Source organism: Dendrobium catenatum, unplaced genomic scaffold (genome assembly GCF_001605985.2).
Source record: "Dendrobium catenatum unplaced genomic scaffold, ASM160598v2 fragScaff_scaffold_621, whole genome shotgun sequence".
NCBI classification, from domain to species: domain Eukaryota; kingdom Viridiplantae; phylum Streptophyta; class Magnoliopsida; order Asparagales; family Orchidaceae; genus Dendrobium; species Dendrobium catenatum.
Genome location: NW_021319083.1, coordinates 6066648 through 6086667, shown reverse-complemented (window position 1 = coordinate 6086667; position 20020 = coordinate 6066648). Strand labels below are relative to the sequence as shown.

Here is a 20020-nt window from a genome sequence, read left to right as displayed (position 1 = left end):
TGAGAATGGATCCTAGTGATATTTTGACTAGACATTTGGCTCTTTATGAGCTAAAGTAAATTTTGATTTGACTACCTCAGCAAACTGTTGCGAAGGGTGGATGAATTTTTCTTTAAGCATTGATGGGTTGAATTTCAATTATAAATATCTTAGAGTTTGATGATTTTTTGATTTTTGTGGGCATTTGAGTTGACATTTTAAAATTTTGGAGTTAACCCCTCTAGTTGATATTTGCATTCAACATGGTCATCATCAGGGTGTTTGGTGTCATTTCCATTTGTTTATTGAACCTTGTCGACTCGGCCTAGCTGTTGATCGGGAATCGATTTTCTCGTAGGCTTTATGATTTTGTTAATGAATTCTCTTGATTATAGGCCTTGAAGGCCTATTATGAATGTATTAAAACAAATATATCGATCGACATAACCGTATATTTATTTGACAGTTCGAACCCTGTCGACTCCTATTGATCCGCAAAGAAGGATCATGTTCGAACTTGAATTCACTTATTAACCCGCGCAGCATCCCTAGATGTCACGTGTATACCCATTACTTGCTCGTCGAGGCCCATGCGGGTATTTGAGGGCATTTTATAATTATTTGTTGAACCTTGTCAACTCATATCTACCTTCTTAGGAGGATCGGGTTCAAATTTATTGACCCGCGCAGCATCCATAAACGTCACATGTGTACCAATAACATGCTCGCTGGGGCCCATTCGGGTATTATGATTGCACTTGCCCCTTTGTGTACCTATGTGCATACAAATTAAGGTGCATGTGTGGGGGTATTTTGCAATATTTATAAACACCTTCTGTTCACTCGCGTAGATGTTGCGGATCCGGTGGCGTGGCATTATATTGGTTACATGCCTATTGTATACAAGTAGACTGTCGTGCACTATTTGTTGCTTTCTGTAGATCGATTATAGTGCACTAACGAGTCTCCTGTTTCTGCAGAAGCTCATAGGAGCTTCTGTATTCGCCTCATTCTTTATGCATTTTGTTAGGGGTGACACACTAGGTATACAATGAATCTTCTACGATAGCTCATATGGATTTGCACTTGTTGTAGTCATTTGGTATTTTGTTTGCAGATGATGTTTCATGTGTATAGAGGGTCTCCCACAAGGACCTGTAAGAACTTGCATTTGTAGCACATCATCCTGTGTTTGATTGTAAGGGATCAATGTGTTTGCTCGACATTGAATAGTGACCGATCTTAAAGGTGCCATAATGTTTATTTCCTTCTGTTGCCATAGCTTTTGAACACTTGTGTTTATCATATACCTACTCACCATGTTTGTAGGTAACTTGTTGCACCTATGAAGGGTCTTTGACAACGGTCTATAAGAATTTGTATTTGTTGCAGTCCTACGAAATTTATCCTATCACTACTTGCAAGTAGATCAACATGCTTCTTTGCGAATTGACATTGATTGATTTGCTTACGAATGTTAGCTTCAAACATATGTGACAGTTGATAAATCACCATATTCACTGCATATTTCTTGTATGCATTATGGCCCTTCATTCTCACTTTTGAGTAACATATAACGCACATATTGGGCTTTTGTCATCATTTGCTTGCTAGCTTTCCTCCAGTGTTGGTTTGTATTATCATCTTGATTAACATGAAGGTTCTTAATATTTTATCGGAAGCTTCATACTTTTGATTGTAGGATTGCTGTGGATGCTACACATTAAATATCATCATTTGTAGGTGATCATGTTTGCATAACTGATATGGGTGCTACACACCACTCATCGTCATTTGTAAGTGACTTATGAAGTTTCAGAAGCTCCACATGCTTCCTTGTCACTATATCATTCATTCTCTTTAGCTATGTAATCTACAAGTGAATCATATTGACAATTATATGCTTTGTGATGCTTATGTGTAAGTTGAAGATCCTTTGTTGTAGCATTGAATAGATTGTTGCACTACAAGCTCTTTTGATCATGCTCATAGTTTTATTCATTTTTATTATCATCTACAATCATTCTTAAGTCTCTTTGTAATTTGCTTGAAGGTGAAATTTCATGTATATAGTAAGTACATGTTCTCACTTTTTCACATTATGTTCATTAGAAACCATTTGAGTTTGAATTCTTTGCTTGAGTTTCTTTCATTCAATGTCCAAATCAAGGTCCCATGTGGTCTAGTTCAAAGAATAAGCTCAAGTCCAAAACATGTTCAGATAAAGTTCAGGCTCAAAATGAGCCTCTTCCGTTCAAGTCCCCTGTTGTCCTTGCATGTTCAAGTTCCTTGTAGTTGTCCCAAACTACAATCTCAAGTCAAAGTTCTTTGCATTTGTTCTTTTTGAGTTCAATCAAATTTTCTTGTATTATTCAAATTCACTTGAGTTTAAGTTCATTTAGGTCCATTATGGTTCAAATTAGGTCCAAGTGCAATCTTAAATTTACCAAAAATTTCGGCAACCTCCGGACATCTCCCCCGTTTAGGGACAAACTACGGGAAACTCGGTCTTTCCCACCACGCTAAGAAAAGCGTGTATGGTAGGTGTCCTCGAACGAGGATACCACGGCCATTTTTTTTTTAATCCCCCACCATGCTAAGAAAAGCGTGTATGGGTCTTCGGCACTTGTTGCAAAGGGAAAGCAGTTATTTCCCCGCAAGTGAGTACTTATGGGTATCCCACTTCGTCGTACGCGTCGCACCGGGTTCCCATCCCACCACGCTATGAAAAGCGTGTATAGGCGGTTTTCCGGTGCGCCATGAACTCCGGAGAAAGGATTTTAGGTGACTACCCGCTCCGTCGCAAGAATCGTGACGCAATTCCTCCCACAACGCTAAGAAAAGCATGTATGGGTGGTCGTTTTGTCGCGTTGCAAGCATCGAAATCAGGTTCTCAGAGTTTCAGGGTTTAGAGAGATTATACCTGTACGGGTCAGCATGTGGATCGAGGGAAGGAGAGGTATGCATTTGTATTTCATTTTTTTAGAAATTAATTATAATTAATTACTACTAATAATAAATTATAATTAAAGATACTTAATTATAAAATAATAATTAATTATCATTAATTATAATTAATTAGGATTAATTTATAATTAATATCAACTAACTATATATAAATTATAATTAATTATAATTATCTTATAATAAATAATTATAATTAAATTAATTAATTATGATTAAAATAATTAGTTATAAATAACGATATTTTTTAATAATTAACTATAATTAATATAAACTAATTATAAAAATTATAATTAATTTATAACTAATTATAATTATTTTATAAATTGATTACATTTAAAAATAATTAATAATAATAATAATAATGGCTTGGTGGAGATCAGAGATCTGGCTTTGGATGAGGGCAATCGGAGGTCTGATCGGCTTGCAACAGAGGGAGTTGGGTTTGGATTCAGTGAGGCGTTGGGCTCAGAGATCAGAAGAGAGGTTTCGCGTGGAGGAGGTGAATGAGGGGGAAGAGCAACCGAAAGCCTCGCTCGGTTGGGTATTTAAGGACGCGAATTGGGTATGATTGAGCGGGGATATCCGGCAAAGCTTTACACGCAGGTAATGATTTTTAAAGCCCCTTAATTTGTTGTTCTATTTCTATTACAGAGGTTAACACCTCTACAAACGATAATCACAGCAACATGGAGTGCCCCTGAGGAGAAGGATGCTTATTTGACATATTGACTCTAGCATGAGATCTCTGCCTAAATGCTCTCGACATGATAAGGCTAACTTCTTGAGAATAAAGACCAAAAAAGGTAACGTGCCAAAAAGGTTAATGAGAGGAAGGGTTGGATGTTTAGAGAGTTGACATAAAATGAAAAGATAGGATGGGAGGTTTAGAGGCTTATCCCCATCTAGGATTGTAAATGAGTTGAGTTGAGTTAAGCCAACCCTAATTTGAGATTGACCAAGACTAATTAATCAAATTTCTAGTTTGAGCAATTCGTTAGCTTGCTCATTTATTATGAAAGACAATGATTTCAATTCAAGCTGCTACTGGTATAAAATAATAACAAAAACAATATGATGTCCCTTCCAATGGTGATGATCAATCAACATATGAAGACTATGGTTTTCCACAAATGCTGAAGGTCTTCAAGAATGCAAATACCAACATATGTGTTTTTTATCAATAGGCATGACAGATCGATAACACATGCAAACAAAAATCAAATCAAAATGCAATCAAATAGCAAAAAATCACTTGTGATATGCAAGCATTAATTGACATTCATGAGTTCTCAATCAAGATCAAATGGAGAATTCATATAGAGAGGCATGACATAAGTCACTAAGCAGTGGATCGGACCTCCGAATAATAGATGCACAATCATAGAGGAATGATCCTATTCACCCAAATGTAAATTATCACATGAACAAGGAGTGGTGAAATTGATATGGCTCAAGTCATTCAATCAAAGTTGTGTGCTTGCAATGACCAAATGAGGAACGAGGAAATATGCCTACAACTAGTAGTGTAAGGTTTACCACAAATACTTAAAAGCCTTCTTGCCAAGTAAGATTTAAATATCAACGATAATGATTGTTGAGAAGCCACTTTCAAGGACAATAGATCCATAACGCATGTAATAAGTCTTGCATGAATGAAGATTCAAAGTTGATTTGAGAAGCATTTGATGATTATAAGTTTCATACAGACGATGTCACATGGCTCTAAGTAAACACACTACAATTCTTTGCAAATATCAGAGCGAACGTACAAGAGATATATCAACCCCTGCAATCAATGATAATAAACATGTTGCATGAGTAATGGATCATTCGTGAACATAGATATACCCACAACAGGTTATCTACGAATAGATGCATAAGTTCCCACAAGCAAAAGAGATAGACATGTGGCAAATACAAATATCTATAAACTGCTGTAGAGAACCTATCATATCCACAAAATGTTAACCTTGAGCAAATACACAAGAGCTTCAACAAGTGCAAGTTCCTATGATCCAAAGCAGGAGATTCATTAGTGCACTATGATCCAACTATAGAAAACAAACAAGTAGTGCACGACAGTCTACCTGTACAAAGCAGCGAACAACTTTATTCAGAAGCTGCTACGCCACACCACTGGATCCATAACATCCATGCAAGCAGACATAAGGCGTTTACAAATATTTCAAGAATACCCCCGCACGTGCACTATAATTTCTATACACATAGGTACACAAAAGAAATAAATGTACAATACACCCGCATAGGCCTCAACGAGTATGTCGTAAAAACACATGTGACGTCTTGGGATACTGCATCGATAAATAAATTTGAACCCGATTCTCCCAGCAAGTAAATAAAAGTCGACAAGGTTCAAAAACGCCCCCAAACAGTTGTATGGCCCCGACGAGCGTGTTATGGGTACGCATGTGACATCTATGGATGCTGCGCGGGTTAATAAATAAATTTAAGTTCTATCCCGATCCTTTTATGTGGGTAGATAGGAGTCGACACAGCTCGAACTATTAAATAAATATGCAGTCTTGAGATAAACCAAGATATTTATTTTATACATTCATATTAGGCCTTCAAGGCCTTCAATAAAGAAAATGTACAAATATATGCATAAAGCCTACAAAACAGGATTCCCTAACGACAGGGTTCAATCAATAAAGAGAAATAAGACCTTACACCCTAATGATGGCCGTGTTGAATGAAAATCTCAACCGAAGGGGTTTACAAACACCTTCAAATGCATTCCAAGCTCCACCCAAATACCCACAAAATCCAAAACTCCACAAATCCCAAAATCTAGATATTTAAAGTTGAAATAAATCTATCAGCACTTAATGCAAAATCCATCTGCCTTCCGTAACAGTTTGTCGAGGTGGACAAATTTGAATATAACTTCAGCTCACATAGAACTAATTCCTAGTCGAAAATATCACTAGGATCCATTCTCAAATAATCTTCTGCCATTAAAGACGTTGTTCGTGTCCTTTGACCGACAGTTTTGCCGCCAAATGGCATCGTAAGATAAACGGTTATGACCCGGGGCCCTCTAAACCGAGTGTTTTTGCTGCCAAATAGCACCATGAAATACCAGTTATGCCTAGAGCCAATACGCTCTTTAGTGGCATTAAATCCTTGAGATATGAATCAATAGGATATGATCGATAGGGCACAAAGCTCTTTGTTAGCTAAGGTGGATTCAAATTTGTCCCCTTAACATCCCAGGTCTACAAAGTCCCCTTGGACGGAGCAACCCATGGCTGTCGACAAGGATCCTTCTGTCAGGTTGGGTTGACTACCTCCTCTGACTAACTAAACCAGGGATCATGATGGCCTGGGATGAAGGAACCATAGGATCTTGATCGGGTCCATCATCCATTCCCCCACCATGATGTTACTATACGCCTGAGATGGTGAAATTTCTAATTTTAAATATCAAACTTTTCATATTCCCAAATCCAAACCCATGCTGCTACTATACGCCTGATACTACATATCTATGGATATATTGTATCTAATCGACGACTAGCCTTAATCAAAATTTCTCTCTCGTTATCGGGAGGGGTGCTTGTGCTTATAGGAAACCAGAACTCAGATCATAAAGTCCTCACAAAATGAGGACAAATTCTCTGGGTAGTGTCTTATCTATAAACCCATCTGCCTTCCAAAATTTACCCAGGAACTAATTCCGTTAAAACTCCCACGTCGAAGAAAAAGTAAACAGTCGGGCAGAGGCCAGGGCCGAATTTTCGGAGCCCAAAGATTTCTAGCGACTCTGATGGAGATTGGTTTCTCTTTCTATCTTTTCCTAGTCATCTCAGTGTTATAGTAACAGCTATATCAATCTGTACTTAAAATTTTGAGTAATTTAAAAAATGATCATTCAATTTAAAATTTTCTAAAATTATCATTCATACATCCATTGAGATAACGTATTTTACATGGCTATAAATTTATATTATTTTGAATTGCTTGCTAATATTATCTGCTTTTATTTTCTATTATGTGTAAATCTCTGCACTTTGAAAGTGTGGGGTGATGTATCAGATTCTGATTTTTAACCCTCACCTTTCATTCATATAGATGGATCTACAGAATACTCCAATGACTGTCCAACTGGGATAATGTGCCAGGATCCAACCGGCAAACACTTTCATTGAGATGGGAAATACTGGAGCTACCATCCAGTTTGGTAGTCTCGATTTCTCTGCTTTTGTTGCAAGGTTTGCCGTCGTTCCTCTGAATGACATAAGTATTGAAAGGCCTGTCAGTAGGCCCTTTTCTATTGAAGTTGCTACACGCCGGACGCATCCGCCAGCGTCATGGGGTACTAATGCTGCTGAAAATTCTCGTAAGAGGGTTTCCATATTTGAACGGTTGTCGCAACCTGAAGCCCAAGCTACTAAGAGGGTCGTAGGCAGAGGAAGAATATCAGTGGTGACTGCTAACACCACTACTCTGTCAACTAGGTTATCTACACTTGTAAAATACGATGCTGAAGCCTCCTCATTTGGAGGAAGGCTTACAAGGAGGTAGAGAAGGAAGCTGAATGCTAAACTTTGAGCTCAATAACAATTGGTGCATGTCCACCCTTCAAACCTACCTACCCAAGAGCCTGAGGCAACCATTCCCATCCGGAATGGGTTTGCAGGTTTGAAATGGGTGAAGAGAAATAACTTGACTGGGGAGCTAAAGAATTTTTTTTGGGATCAATGGCTTCAAGCCCCAATCCCTCCAAAGAAGAAAGAACCTGAGACTCTTTCAGCTCGGGAATGCAGAGTCCTTAAAATAGTAAAGAAGAAAGGGCTAAAGAAAAAGAAGTATCTGTAGCCCTTGATAACTGAAGCTAGAAGAACTCCGCCAAGAGAACGCTTGTCTATTATGGTGGAAAGTTCCCGGCGGAAAGGAAAAGAAATCTGGAGACCAAAGTCTTGCAGAAAAGGAGAAAGAAGAGTTCATTTGGGTGTGACATCTGGTGTGGCTTATCGGAGATCTGGCCCTGCCTACAAAAAATGTCAGAGATGGGTTCCAAAGAAGACCCACGATGACTCCCCTTTCGACGGTCGACACCTTGGAAAATCCTTCAAGGGATCCCGTCGCTTGCCATTAAAAGTTCGTTAGGAATGTTAAGCCCTTATGAACTTAGTCCCAAGCTAACCAAGAGGGGGATAAATTGGTATTTTAAAAAAATTCTTCTTTTCAACAAAAGGAATGAAAATCACAATTAAACCAAAATCACAGCCCCCACAAAATTAAATGCGGGAAATAAAAGTGCGCGAAGCAAGGAAAACAAGAACAACAAGAATTTATAGTGGTTCGTCAACTCGACCTACGATCCACTCCTTGGAGGCACCTCCAAGTTATTTGCACTACAAAACGTGGAATCCTCACTTTAGGCCCCCACGGCTAGGCGGAGAAAGCCCTCACAAAGAACCTCCTTTTTGCCAACCTGGCAAGGCAGAGAACCTATCTCTTTTTGGCTTCCTCCTGAAGCTGGCAGAGACCACAACCAAAAAGCTAACTCTTACCTCTACGACCCTTCCACGGACGAGAACTCTAGAGAAGAACAAGCAGAGCGATCCTTGAAAGCAACCTGTGAATCCTTCACAACTCCCCCTCACAAGATCCTTCTCTCTTCTCCTCTCTCTCTTTCTCTCCTCAAGGCCTTCTCGGTCAAGGCAGCAGCCAAAGTTCTTAAATTAACTTGAACAAGAGCTCTTAATAGAAGAGCTTCAAAGGGATCATTAATTGCAAGTTCACGATCTCAATCGTCCAGGTCATATATGACATCGCCTGGCCGATCAGGTAAAAACTCAAAAAGATCGGCCAGAGTATCGCCCTGGATGCAAAACTGACGATGAAAATTGGCTTGACGTCCAGGCGTCTCACGATCGGTCCTGGCCGAACTCAGTTCAAATATGGGAAAAATCTCCTAAAGAATAGCCCTGGATACGAGCCTCGGCCCGTATATTATCGTCCTGAAGTAACTTAAGGTTTTTGACTGGATCGTCACTGGCCGATCCTGGGATCGGTCCAAGGACGATTAATGATTCGCTATCAATCACTCTTAATTGCTCCATTGAATTTCCTGATCAATTAAGCATAATTTGTGAATATCCGCCAGGCGATCAATGATCGTCCTGGTCGATAATTTAAAAATACCAGTATACTTTAATCTGTCCTATGGCGACAACTTCTTTCTGTTTTGAGCTTAATGCGTTCCTGGCGATACAGACGTATGCGTCCAGGCCGATATGTTAATGACGGTTGGCCTTAATTAAGAATTCTTATTTAGACTTTCTTTGTTTTAAGCCTAATCGTCCAGGACGATGTAAAAATCGTCCTGGGCCGATATAATAAAAACAAAATTCATTAAGACTCTCAATGTGTGTGTTTAAGGGTACTTAGCATCAAGTCTGTTTGCCATTAAAATAGACTCAAGAAGAAGAAAACAAAGTACAGACTAATCCACCTAGACCTACGCAAATCTTGAACTAAGCTTCGTCTGTTCATTACAATTTTTGAATTCCTGAAAGTTAAGAAGCAAACAAGCCCAGTCTAAAGAAATCCATAGTGTTTGTCATCATCAAAACAAAGTCATGAAAATATATTTGCAACAATCTTCCCCCTTTTGGAATGATGGGCAACACAAGTAGGAAAAAACTCGAAGAAAAAGAGTTCACTAAAATTCAAAGTTACAAGCACATCCCTTTTTCCTACACAACCTACTCCCCTTTTTGTCATCACAAAAAAGGTCCAGACAACAAAAGAAAAAGAGAAATAGAAACTAAAACAGACTAAAGAAAAACAAACTCAGAAAACAGGAAACAAACAGCAGAAAAACACAGGACCGCTTAGAAAATGAAGGACTGATCATCAGATGAGGTGGTGGAGGTGGCCTGCTGAACGTAGCTGGCAAGCGTGGTTAAACTGTGCATTGACCAGGCGAGTCCTGGCCATTGCTGCTGCTTGTGAAGTCACTGCAGCTGTCAACATATGGCTAAATCCTCAGTGCGGTGCTGCTCGTAAGCGGGCAATGTCCTCAGAATGTTGCTGCTCTTGACAGCAACGTAGGAGTCAAGCGGGTCTCCCATCGATAAAACCTCTCAAGTCAACTGATCAACCGGTGAGTGCTGGTGTAGAGAACAGGTCAGGAAAGGATCGGTGAGCGGGAGCCTCCTCTTCAACCCCCCGAGGTCTCAGGGTGGAGACGAGTACTGTGAAGGGTACTGAAGGAACTGTTTAAGTAGAAGGGAGTTGGAGGTATTGGTGGACATACGGATAACTGAAGTTAGTATTTGTTTTCAAGGACATACGGCTATGATGTGTCCTAAGGGCTAGATTGGGTTTCCTCTTGTGACTGGATCGGCCGATTTGTGGTTAAGTGATGCAATGTATCGAAAAATTAGGTCCCGCAGTAATAAGATTCTCTATGAGCCATGATGTAGAAAGTAGTGAGGGAAAGTAGAGGGGTGATGTGGATCGGTCCCGCTTTTTGGAATATGAGGTGCGAAGGCATGTTGGATTGTCCTAGCATCTTTGACTAAAAGAGCTAGTCTCTCCAAATGGGGAAAGGTGGCTATGGTCTGGCGAAAGGAAGTGATTCGCCGTGGACATGTAAGATCAGGATCAAAAGCGATTAAGTCCTTTCCCCGGTGGTGGATAGCATGGTAAAAGATCAACACAATCTGATATGGTATTTTTCGACAAGGACGTCATCACTAGGAGTCAGGGCTATAAGGTATGGGTTAATCGAAGGTTTGCGAAAAAATTCCTCGAAGAAACTCGGTATAAAAAAGGGAAAAGCAAGAGACAGAATGAAGCAAGGGAGGTGTGAGCAAAGATCCATTACCGGTTGAATGTGGGCAGGATTGATGATTCGGAGATAGTTATCCAACACTCTTTGTAACGATGGTAGGCGATTCATCTTCTGCCTTCCTGAAATGAGGGTCAATCCTAGCCCTCGAAGAATCCCCAGAAGTTTGTCGGACACGTTTCCCACCAGCATAGAGAGGAGTTAGCAAAAAAACACAAGAGGAGAAAGGGTGGATAAGTGAAAAAAGATGGCGGAACGGCCAGAATTTAAAGAAACGGCCATATAATTCTGGCCGATTCGCAGAATCGTCAGGCCGTATGGCTCAATAATTGCGTACAAGGCCGATTGGTCAAAAAGGCCGTCCGATCGTCCGGGCGATCAGATATCGGCCAGGCGATTAGGACACGGCGATCGGCAAGGAGTCAATCCCGGACGACCGTTGAAAAAAACAGATCGTCCGGTGCCGATTAGGTGTATCCGTTCAGGACAATACACAATAATTGTTCGTAGCTGAAGTTAAAACGTTTTAATCACTGCCACGTATTCGTCAGGACGAACCAGTGGTCGGCCAGAGCCGATTGTCCAATAATGGAGTCGTCCGGGGCCGATTTTTAAGGATTTAACCGTGCTGAACGTGATCGTTCCGGGATGATCCAGTGTATCGGCCAAGGACGATGCAGCATAAGATATGCATCGGCAGACGAAATAATTTATTCGGCCAGGACATCATGCATGATTGCAACAGAGTTTCGATCATAATCGTCCAGGACGATATGGATCGTCCAGGAGTAATAGTTACAAGCAAGCATAGAAAAGGTCAGCAGATGAATTTTGAGAGATTTGCCCTATCGTCCAATGACGATAGAAGGTATGGCCAGGACGTGTGACTAGAATTTGGAAACATATAAGAAGGATGGTGATGAATCAAAGCCCTCAACAAAAACAAAAGAAAAACAGACAAAACAAAGTAATTAGAAAGCAAAAAATCAAGGGAATAAAAAAAAAGTGAATTATTTTGGGATTATTTTAATTTTTCTAATTTTTTTTGGTTTTATGGAGGCATCATATAAGAATTTCTCAAAAAGTTTAACTTTTAAAGTTTCCAAGAGATCAAGGAGTTTTAGAAATCCAATCAGAAGAAGGTAGAACATCTGATTCTGTTAAACCTAGATCGGACATCCTTCAGGGTACAAAATTTCTTTTGGGAGAAACAGAGCCTAACTCAAGATAACTAAATAGGTAAGAATATCCATTCAGACTTGTTTTTGACAAAGAAATATCCTCATAATTAATAAAACAAAGTTATTTTTTCTAATCATGGAAAATTGAAATCAAGTCTTTGAAAGCATCAATAATCAATGAGTTCTTTAAGTTTTAGAGTTTTAGCAAATAAGAGGATAAACTTGCAATTTAAGTGAGCTCATTTTTGTGCCTCTTGTCACTTCGATGCTCTTTGAGCAATATTTTGATTCTTTGATACATTTTTGTGTATATATACTTCTTTTCAATTTGGCTTCATTGGCCTCTTCTTTTTAACTCTTGCAAGCTAGAAACCTTTAATTACCCTTAAAAAAAACTTAGTTTTGTGAGTATATTCTCCAAATAATAGAAATAAAGCTCTCTCTCTAACATAGGGAAGAACAATCCATCACACAAAAATCAAAATCATGTGAAAAATTGCAATGGCAAAAGATTTTTCAAAACCTGAAAGATTATAATAAGAACTTTGCTAATTATGCATAAGATAAATTTTAATGTAGCAAGATAAGAAAAAATCTTAGTTTCCAAAAAATCATTTGGCTAAATGAGTTAGACTTTATTTAGAGAAGAAAAAATTAATAACCACTAATAAGGTTCGAAGGAGGGAAACTATCCACGGTGTTTTTTCCATTTAAACTAAATTTAAGAAAAGCTAAACACAATCCTTCAAAAACTCCAAAATCTAAAATCTTGAAAAATTCAACATAGGAAAGCCATTTTTTTTAAAAAAAAAAAAAAAAACAAACGCGAAACAAAAAACATTAAACACAAACAAAGTAGCTAAAACACACTGAAACAAAACATATTTCAAGATTTTGCTTGAAGCAGTCGGTTTGAGTAATTTATGAGCTGCGAGCTTCATAATGTACCAGTTATCCTATGCTCCCAACAAGTCTTTGGTGAGAAGCACTCCTGCAAAGCCTCACAGTAAGTCAGTTTAAGGAACCCAATATAGGTTTGGGCCCCTTCTTAGGAAAGTAAAGGATGGGCGTATGGTATGCTGTGAATCATGCACTTAGGTCTCCAGTAACCATGTTGTACTATGGTGAATGGTGCAAGTTGTGTGAGAATGTGTTCTAGCATGCCACATGAGAAACATCTAACTCCAGGAAAAAGGGTTTCTTAAAATGGTTTGAAGTTATAATGCCTTTCCTAGGTTCTGGCTTAAGGATAAAAGTAGATGTCTCCAAATTTTTCTTACAATGTATCAAATCATTTGAATCCTTCAAGTTTTAGTTTTTCTTTATGCATCATCTCAATCCTCAAATTTTTCTCAATCTCTTTAGATTTCTTAAGATCAAAATTTAAGTGAGGTGTGTGAAACTTTAATGCCTTAATGTTCATCATTAATTTCTGAATGGCTTTTGTTCAACTCATCAAATTCATCAAGAAGAGCCATGTGATTTGAAATCAATCGTTGAATGATCTTTAAAGAATGACTTCAACTCTTTTTGCAAAATTTACAAGTTCAACTTTAACCTGCATGTGTCTTTTTAAAAGCTTTTTGTATGATGCATGGATTTTTTCACAAAATTTTAAAAATTCATCAAATAGGTTGTTTACATACTCTTCTCATCACTTGCTCAAAAATGATCTTCCCTTTACACAGGTTTCGTTGTCTCTTCCTCTGGTTCAGTCTAAGAGGAATAGTACAGATTCTGCCCAGAATCGCCTTTTGGATTCTTCTTCTTTCTCCTTACTTAATTTTTCCTCAATCTTTTCCTTGCTTTGTATCTGAAGTGGGCAATCGGCTCTTCACATGTCAAGGTTCCTGCATTCAAACAAACAACATCAGAAGATCCTTAATATGTTTATTATCCTTACCTTTTCTCTCAACTTTGAATCGATGTTTTTTGTTTTCTTTCTCAGAAAGGCTTTTGAATTGCTGTGATGAAGTGCAACTTCATCGCTTTCAGACCCCGGACAGATTCAGAATCCGAATTTGTGCGCCTTCAGTGCAACTTGTTTTCCTCCTTTTTCTTTCTCACCTGCAATCAAGATTTCTTTTGATTCACTCCTTGCTCGTAAGCAATGAGTGAGCCAAGGAGGTTATCAATAGAAATACGGTTGTTCAAATTCTTAAATTCAATGATTGCAGTGATTTTAGCATCAATAAGACGAAGACAGCATCTTCAAAATCTTGTTAACTTTTTCATAGTTTGAAAGTTTCTTTTCTAGTGCATGCAGTGAAGTAACTATCTGAGTAAGAATCTTGTATACATGTCAGAGAATCGAATTCATGAGGTTTATAGAAAAAAAGTTCCATATCAATGCAAGAGAAGTTCAAACGGGTTGTTTAACCATCATAGTAATTCCATAGGTGAATGCCACAATTTTATCCCAAATCTCTTTACCAGTTTGCAAGTTGAGACACGCATTAATTTTCAGAATATTAAAGCACAGAAAAAAGCAGTTCAAAACATTTTCATTCAATTGAGTCTAAATCACGTTCATCGAAAGTCCATTCAGTAAAATAAATTCAGTTTTAAAACTACCATTAATTTTCACGGAAGGTGGAGAATAACCTTCTTGAATAAGCATCCACATGCGATAATCAGTAGATTGTAAAAAGTTGAATGCGAGTTTTCCAAAAATCAAAAGGTAGGTTTAATCGAACAGGGAAGGGTTCGGTTAATAGAATACCCTTCGTAGTGGTTACGATCCCAAGGTTAGCCATGGATCTAATTCAAAAAATTTTCAAACTTAAATTTTCGAATCCAACCTCTGATCACACTTGAGTTCGTTAGGATGTTAAGCCCTTTGAACTTAGTCCCAAGCTAACCAAGAGGGGGGGTAATTGGTATTTTAAAATTTCTTTTCACAAAGAATGAAATACATAAACTAAAATCACACCACAAAAATAAAATGCGGAAATAAAAGTGCGGAAGCAAGAAAACAAGAAAGCACAGAATTATTATAGTGGTTCGGGTCAACTCGACCTAACGTCCACTCCTTGAGGCACCCTCCAAAGTATTGGCATCTACAAAACGTGACTCTCCTTTAGCCCCACGGCTGGCGGAGAAGCCCTCACACAGACTCCTTTTTGCCACCACTGGCAAGGCAGAGAACTATCTCTTTTGCTTCCTCCTGAAGCTACAGAGAAACAATCCAAAAAGCTAACCTCCTTACCTCTACGACCCTCCCACAGCGAAAACTCTAGACGATAAGAACAAGCAAGAGCGATCCTTTGAAGCAAACCTTGTGAATCCCCTTCAACAAGCTCCCCCTCCACAAGAATCCTCTCTCTCTCTCTCACTCTTCTTTCTCTCCTCAAGACCTTCTCAGGTCAAGGCAGGTCAAAGGTTCCTTAAAAATATTGAATCAAAAGCTCTTAATAGAAGAGCTTCAAGGAGCCTCATTAATTGGCAAGTTCCCACTTTATCGTCAGGCGCAATATGAGACATCGGACTGGTCGATTCAGTACAAAACTTCAGAAAGATCGGCAGAGTATCGCCCTGATGCAAAACTGGACGATTAAAATTGCTTGAATCGTCTTAGGCCTATCTCAACGATCGTCCTGGCCGATCAGTTCAAATCATGGGAAAAATCGTCCTGAGAAATAGCCCTGGGATACGAGCTGCGATATTTATCATCAAAGTAATTAAGGTTTTTTGACTGGATCTCTGGCGATCCTGCGATCGTCCAGGACGATATGATCGTATCAATCATCCTTAATTACTCCCCTTGAGATTCCTGAATCAATTAAGGCATAATTTGTGAATATGTCCAGGCCGATCAATGTTTGTTCTGGCCGATAGTTATTTAAAAATAACAGTATACCTTAATTGTCTATGGCGGCAACTTTCTTCCTGTTTTTTAGCTTATCGTCCTGGCCGATACAACGTATCGTCCAGGCCGATATTATTGACGGCTGCCTTAATTAAAAGAATTCTTATTTAACTTTTGTTTTTTAAGCATGATGTCCAGGACATGTAAAAACGTCCTGCCGATTTCAGTAAAAAATTCTAAGACTCTCAGTGTGTGGTGTGTAGGGCTACTTAAGCATCTAGTCTCTTTGACCATTACAAATAGACTGAAGAAGAGAAAAAAAATTAACATACTGACTCAACCCTATGACCTAACGCAATCTTCGAACTGCTTCGTTGTTCCGTCCAATTTTTTATTCCTAAAAAGTTTAGATAGCAACAAGCAGTCCAAGAGAATAACAGTGTTTGGTCAATCATCAAAATAAAAGTCATGAAAATAAGATTTGCAACAGCCATCCCCTCCGAAAGAAGAAACTATTTCGATCCGCACCCACTGGTCGAAGAAATCTTCTTGCCTAATCAGAACCAGAAGATCCAATGGCATACAACTGCTCGGGAGATTCAAGTACTAGAATGGGGAAGGGGAAGAAAACATAGAAGAATAAATATGGAAGGAGAAGAATATGTCAAAGGGGAAAGAAAATATGAAAATAATAGAAGAATATTGAGGAAAACCTAAGAAGAGAAAATGAATGAAACAAATAACATATTGGATATGGAATTGTCTACGGTGGACACATATAGACATCGATGATGGCGTCGATTATGATGACGATGAAGATGAAATCGTTGGCAATTCGCACCCACAGGGAAGTATCCGGCGCCGCGCAGACATGGGTCACCCACTAACAGAGGTGGTAATTCCCAAGGAGAAGGATGAAGTGGAAGGAAAGTAGAGGAAGAATCCTTTTGATGCTGAAGACGTCAAACTCGCTGAAATGCGGTGATTAGAATGAGACGACAAAATAGAGCAAATACAGGGAAATCTCTTAGTTAAAATGAGAAGATGACTGAGATGATGACCCAAATGACGACAATAATCAGATGATGCAAGATGAAATACTACAGTAGCCTATCCCAATCTCTCCGGATCTCTAAAACTTTCAAATGCCTCAAGTCTCAGGAGTGAGGGGCAACTTCTGAAGGGGTCATGGGATTCGTAATGTGTCCGCCAGCCCATCCCACCACAAATGTTGCAAGCTGCTTCCCGAACCTGTGACTGCTCACAATTGAAGAATAATCACCAGAAAAAGATCAGGGGCTATTATAGAACATTGATCAATGCAGAAAAGTTGTGGCAAAGGTCGTCCTTCTATCGACATACGATTAACGTGTCGTACTCGAACAGGGTATTCAGTCCAAAGTTCAAATACTTTCAATGGGTATAAACAACGCAAGCCGCAGTGCTTGGATGGCTTGGGTCCTTTTGTTGTTCTTGAATAATGATAGCATGGAAAAAAGTCCTTTGCTGGAGGCCCTTGGTTTGTCAACAACCATAATATTGGAATGGAAAGATGAATTCTTCATTTAATCGGTCTCCTTGAAAGGACTATTTTCTCCAATTTGGGTAAGAAATGCCAATCCTCCCATTTATATTTTGGATGAAACAAATGTTTCAAGGATTGTTCTAATGGTGGGCACACTCTCTTATGATGGCATATTTCCAATGGGGTAAGAAGGAGGAGTTTGCTCGAATTTGTATCCGGAATTGAGCTTGATAAAAAACTTCCTTAGAGTTTGGGTTTGAGGATACACAACAACAACAATAAACAACAAATCAAGCTTTTATCCACTACGGGGGCTCGGCTACATGAATCCTTTTTCTCCATTTGTGTCCTTTAAAAGCAAATTCTCGTTTAAATCTAATAAAGAAAGGTCATTCTAATATTTTCTAAACCAAGTCTTTTTAGGTCTACCCCTACCTTTCTTAACACAAAGTCAAATCTAATATCTAATCTCCTAACTGGGTCGTCGAAGGCCGCCTTTTTATGTGACAAACCATCTAAGGCGACTTTCTTCTAATCTTATCTTCTATGGAGGCTATAAACTTTTCCAACCTTTTTCCGTATAATGGATCATTTCGTATCCTATTCTCTGGGTAAAGCCACTCATCCATCTAATAGCATCCTCATCTCTCACACACTTAACTTAGTATTATGCTTCTCTTTTAATGGCCAACATTCGGTCCACATTAAAGCATTGAGGCCTCACTACCATCTTATAGAATTTTCCCTAAAGTTTGAGGGGTACTTTCTTACATAACAAGCCCGATGCATTCCGCCATTCAACCATCAATGAATTCTGCGATATATCCCCATCTTTTCACAAAATCACTCTGAACAAGTCCAAGATACCTAAAACGTGTACTCTTATTAATGAACTTGATCGCCCAAAGTCACAATCCCCTCACTAGACTATACTGCTAAAATACAGCTCCATATATTCGTTTTAGATCTACTTCAATGCGAAAACCTTTAGGACTTAAGGTTACCTCCATATATTCAGTTTACCTTCAACTCCTCTCTTAGTCTTAATCAACAAGAAGAATATCATCAGCAAAAAAGCATACATCCAAGGTACATCATCTTGCAAATTCTAGTGAGAACATCCATGACTAAAGCAAATAGATATGGGCTTAAGGCTGATTCCTTGATGTAACCCAACACAATAGGGAAATAGTTGTCAAACACCTTGTGTTTTGAACACAAGTAATAGCTCTGCATAACATATTTTAATGATTTGAATATAAGCATTATTGACTCCTTTCTTATCAAGAACTCTCCATAGCACTTCCTCTTGGAACTTTATCATATGCTTTTTCTAAATCAATTAAATATCATATGTAGACCTCCTTATTTCTTATATTTTTCCATCAAAACTCTGAATAAATGTATGGCTTCCATAGTCGACCTAACCCCGGCAATAAATCCAACATTGGATTTTGAGAAACATTAGTATCACGCCTCAACCTATGCTCTATAACTCGCTCCCATTAATTTTAAAAGGTATGACACTTAATTATACCTTAATAATTCCGTGCAATCCTGTGCATCGCCTTATTCTAAAAATAGAATTAATACACCATTCTCCCTCATCTGGCATCTTTTTAGTCTTCAAAATAGTATAAAAAGTTAAGTAAGCCAAGAAAATCCTTCATCTCCTAAAACATTTCCACACCTCTATTGAATATCATCGGGTCCAACAGCTTTTCCACCCTTCAATTCTAATTTAAAGCCCTCTCTACTTCAGTTTAAAAACTAATACGGCTCGATAAAAACAGAAACTTTTACTTTCATTTAGGGTGCTAAGTACTATATGTCATTATTATCACACACTTCATTAAAAGTTTAGCAAATATCTTCTATCCACCTTTGTTGAATATCATCTTCTAAGAAAAGTATTTTTTGATCTTATCTTAATAACTTCCATTAACTAAAAATCTACTATCTCCTATCTCTTTGTTGGCTAACTTACATATATCTTTCTCCCTCCTTAGTAGTTTAATCTATTATATAAATCCGCTAAATGCTAATGTCTTGCATCGCATATTGCTTAGAATCTTACGAGCACTTTATATAATTCCCAATTATTCAGAATTTTAAATTAAACCATTTTTATAAACAATATCTCTTAATTTTTAATCATTTCTCCAATTGGATTCCACCACCACTATATTTTACTATGGGAGCTTTCCCCTAGATACTACTCCAAGCACAATCTTTTGCATATATTCTTAATATCAACTAGCAACGTTTTCCCACATAGACATTAGCATACCTCATGCACAGACACAAAATCTTAAGACTAAATCTTACTCACATAAAAATTTTTTGGTTAGATTTCTTTAAATGCCCCATCTAACCTCGAAAACGTTTTAACTTTATTTTTATTAATTATGCCTTATCTTAGTCCAAACTATAATGATGTTGGGTATAATTCACTTCAGGAATACTTTAACAATCTTTGCAATCTAAACGTTTAATTTTCTAATAAGAAAATAGTCAATCTGGGTTGTACTATCAAACAAGTGAAAGGGAAAATTTTTCCCAAAACCCTTGAGTAGGAAAAGATTTCTTTATCCTTATGTTTCATTGTGGTAAAATTGGGCATGCATCTGAAACTGTCTGCTTAAGATAAGATAACTGTTCTATCGCATGAAAAGAATGTTGATTCCTGTAAAGTATGGAAAATCTTCTGCAGCTATGGCTTCAAGAGTTAA

The 20020-nt window shown here is 38.2% G+C and overlaps 1 protein-coding gene across 1 annotated transcript in view; it reads left to right on the top strand.

The window, feature by feature from the left end:
- Positions 1–7119: 7119 nt before the first annotated feature.
- The window catches only part of LOC114579736, an 18056-nt gene continuing 5155 nt past the window's right edge, over positions 7120–20020 (top strand). Inside the window, exon 1 of the mRNA XM_028695345.1 lies at positions 7120–7490. Coding sequence (XP_028551178.1) covers positions 7120–7490 — 371 coding nt within the window. The remainder of the gene's footprint in view (positions 7491–20020) is intronic.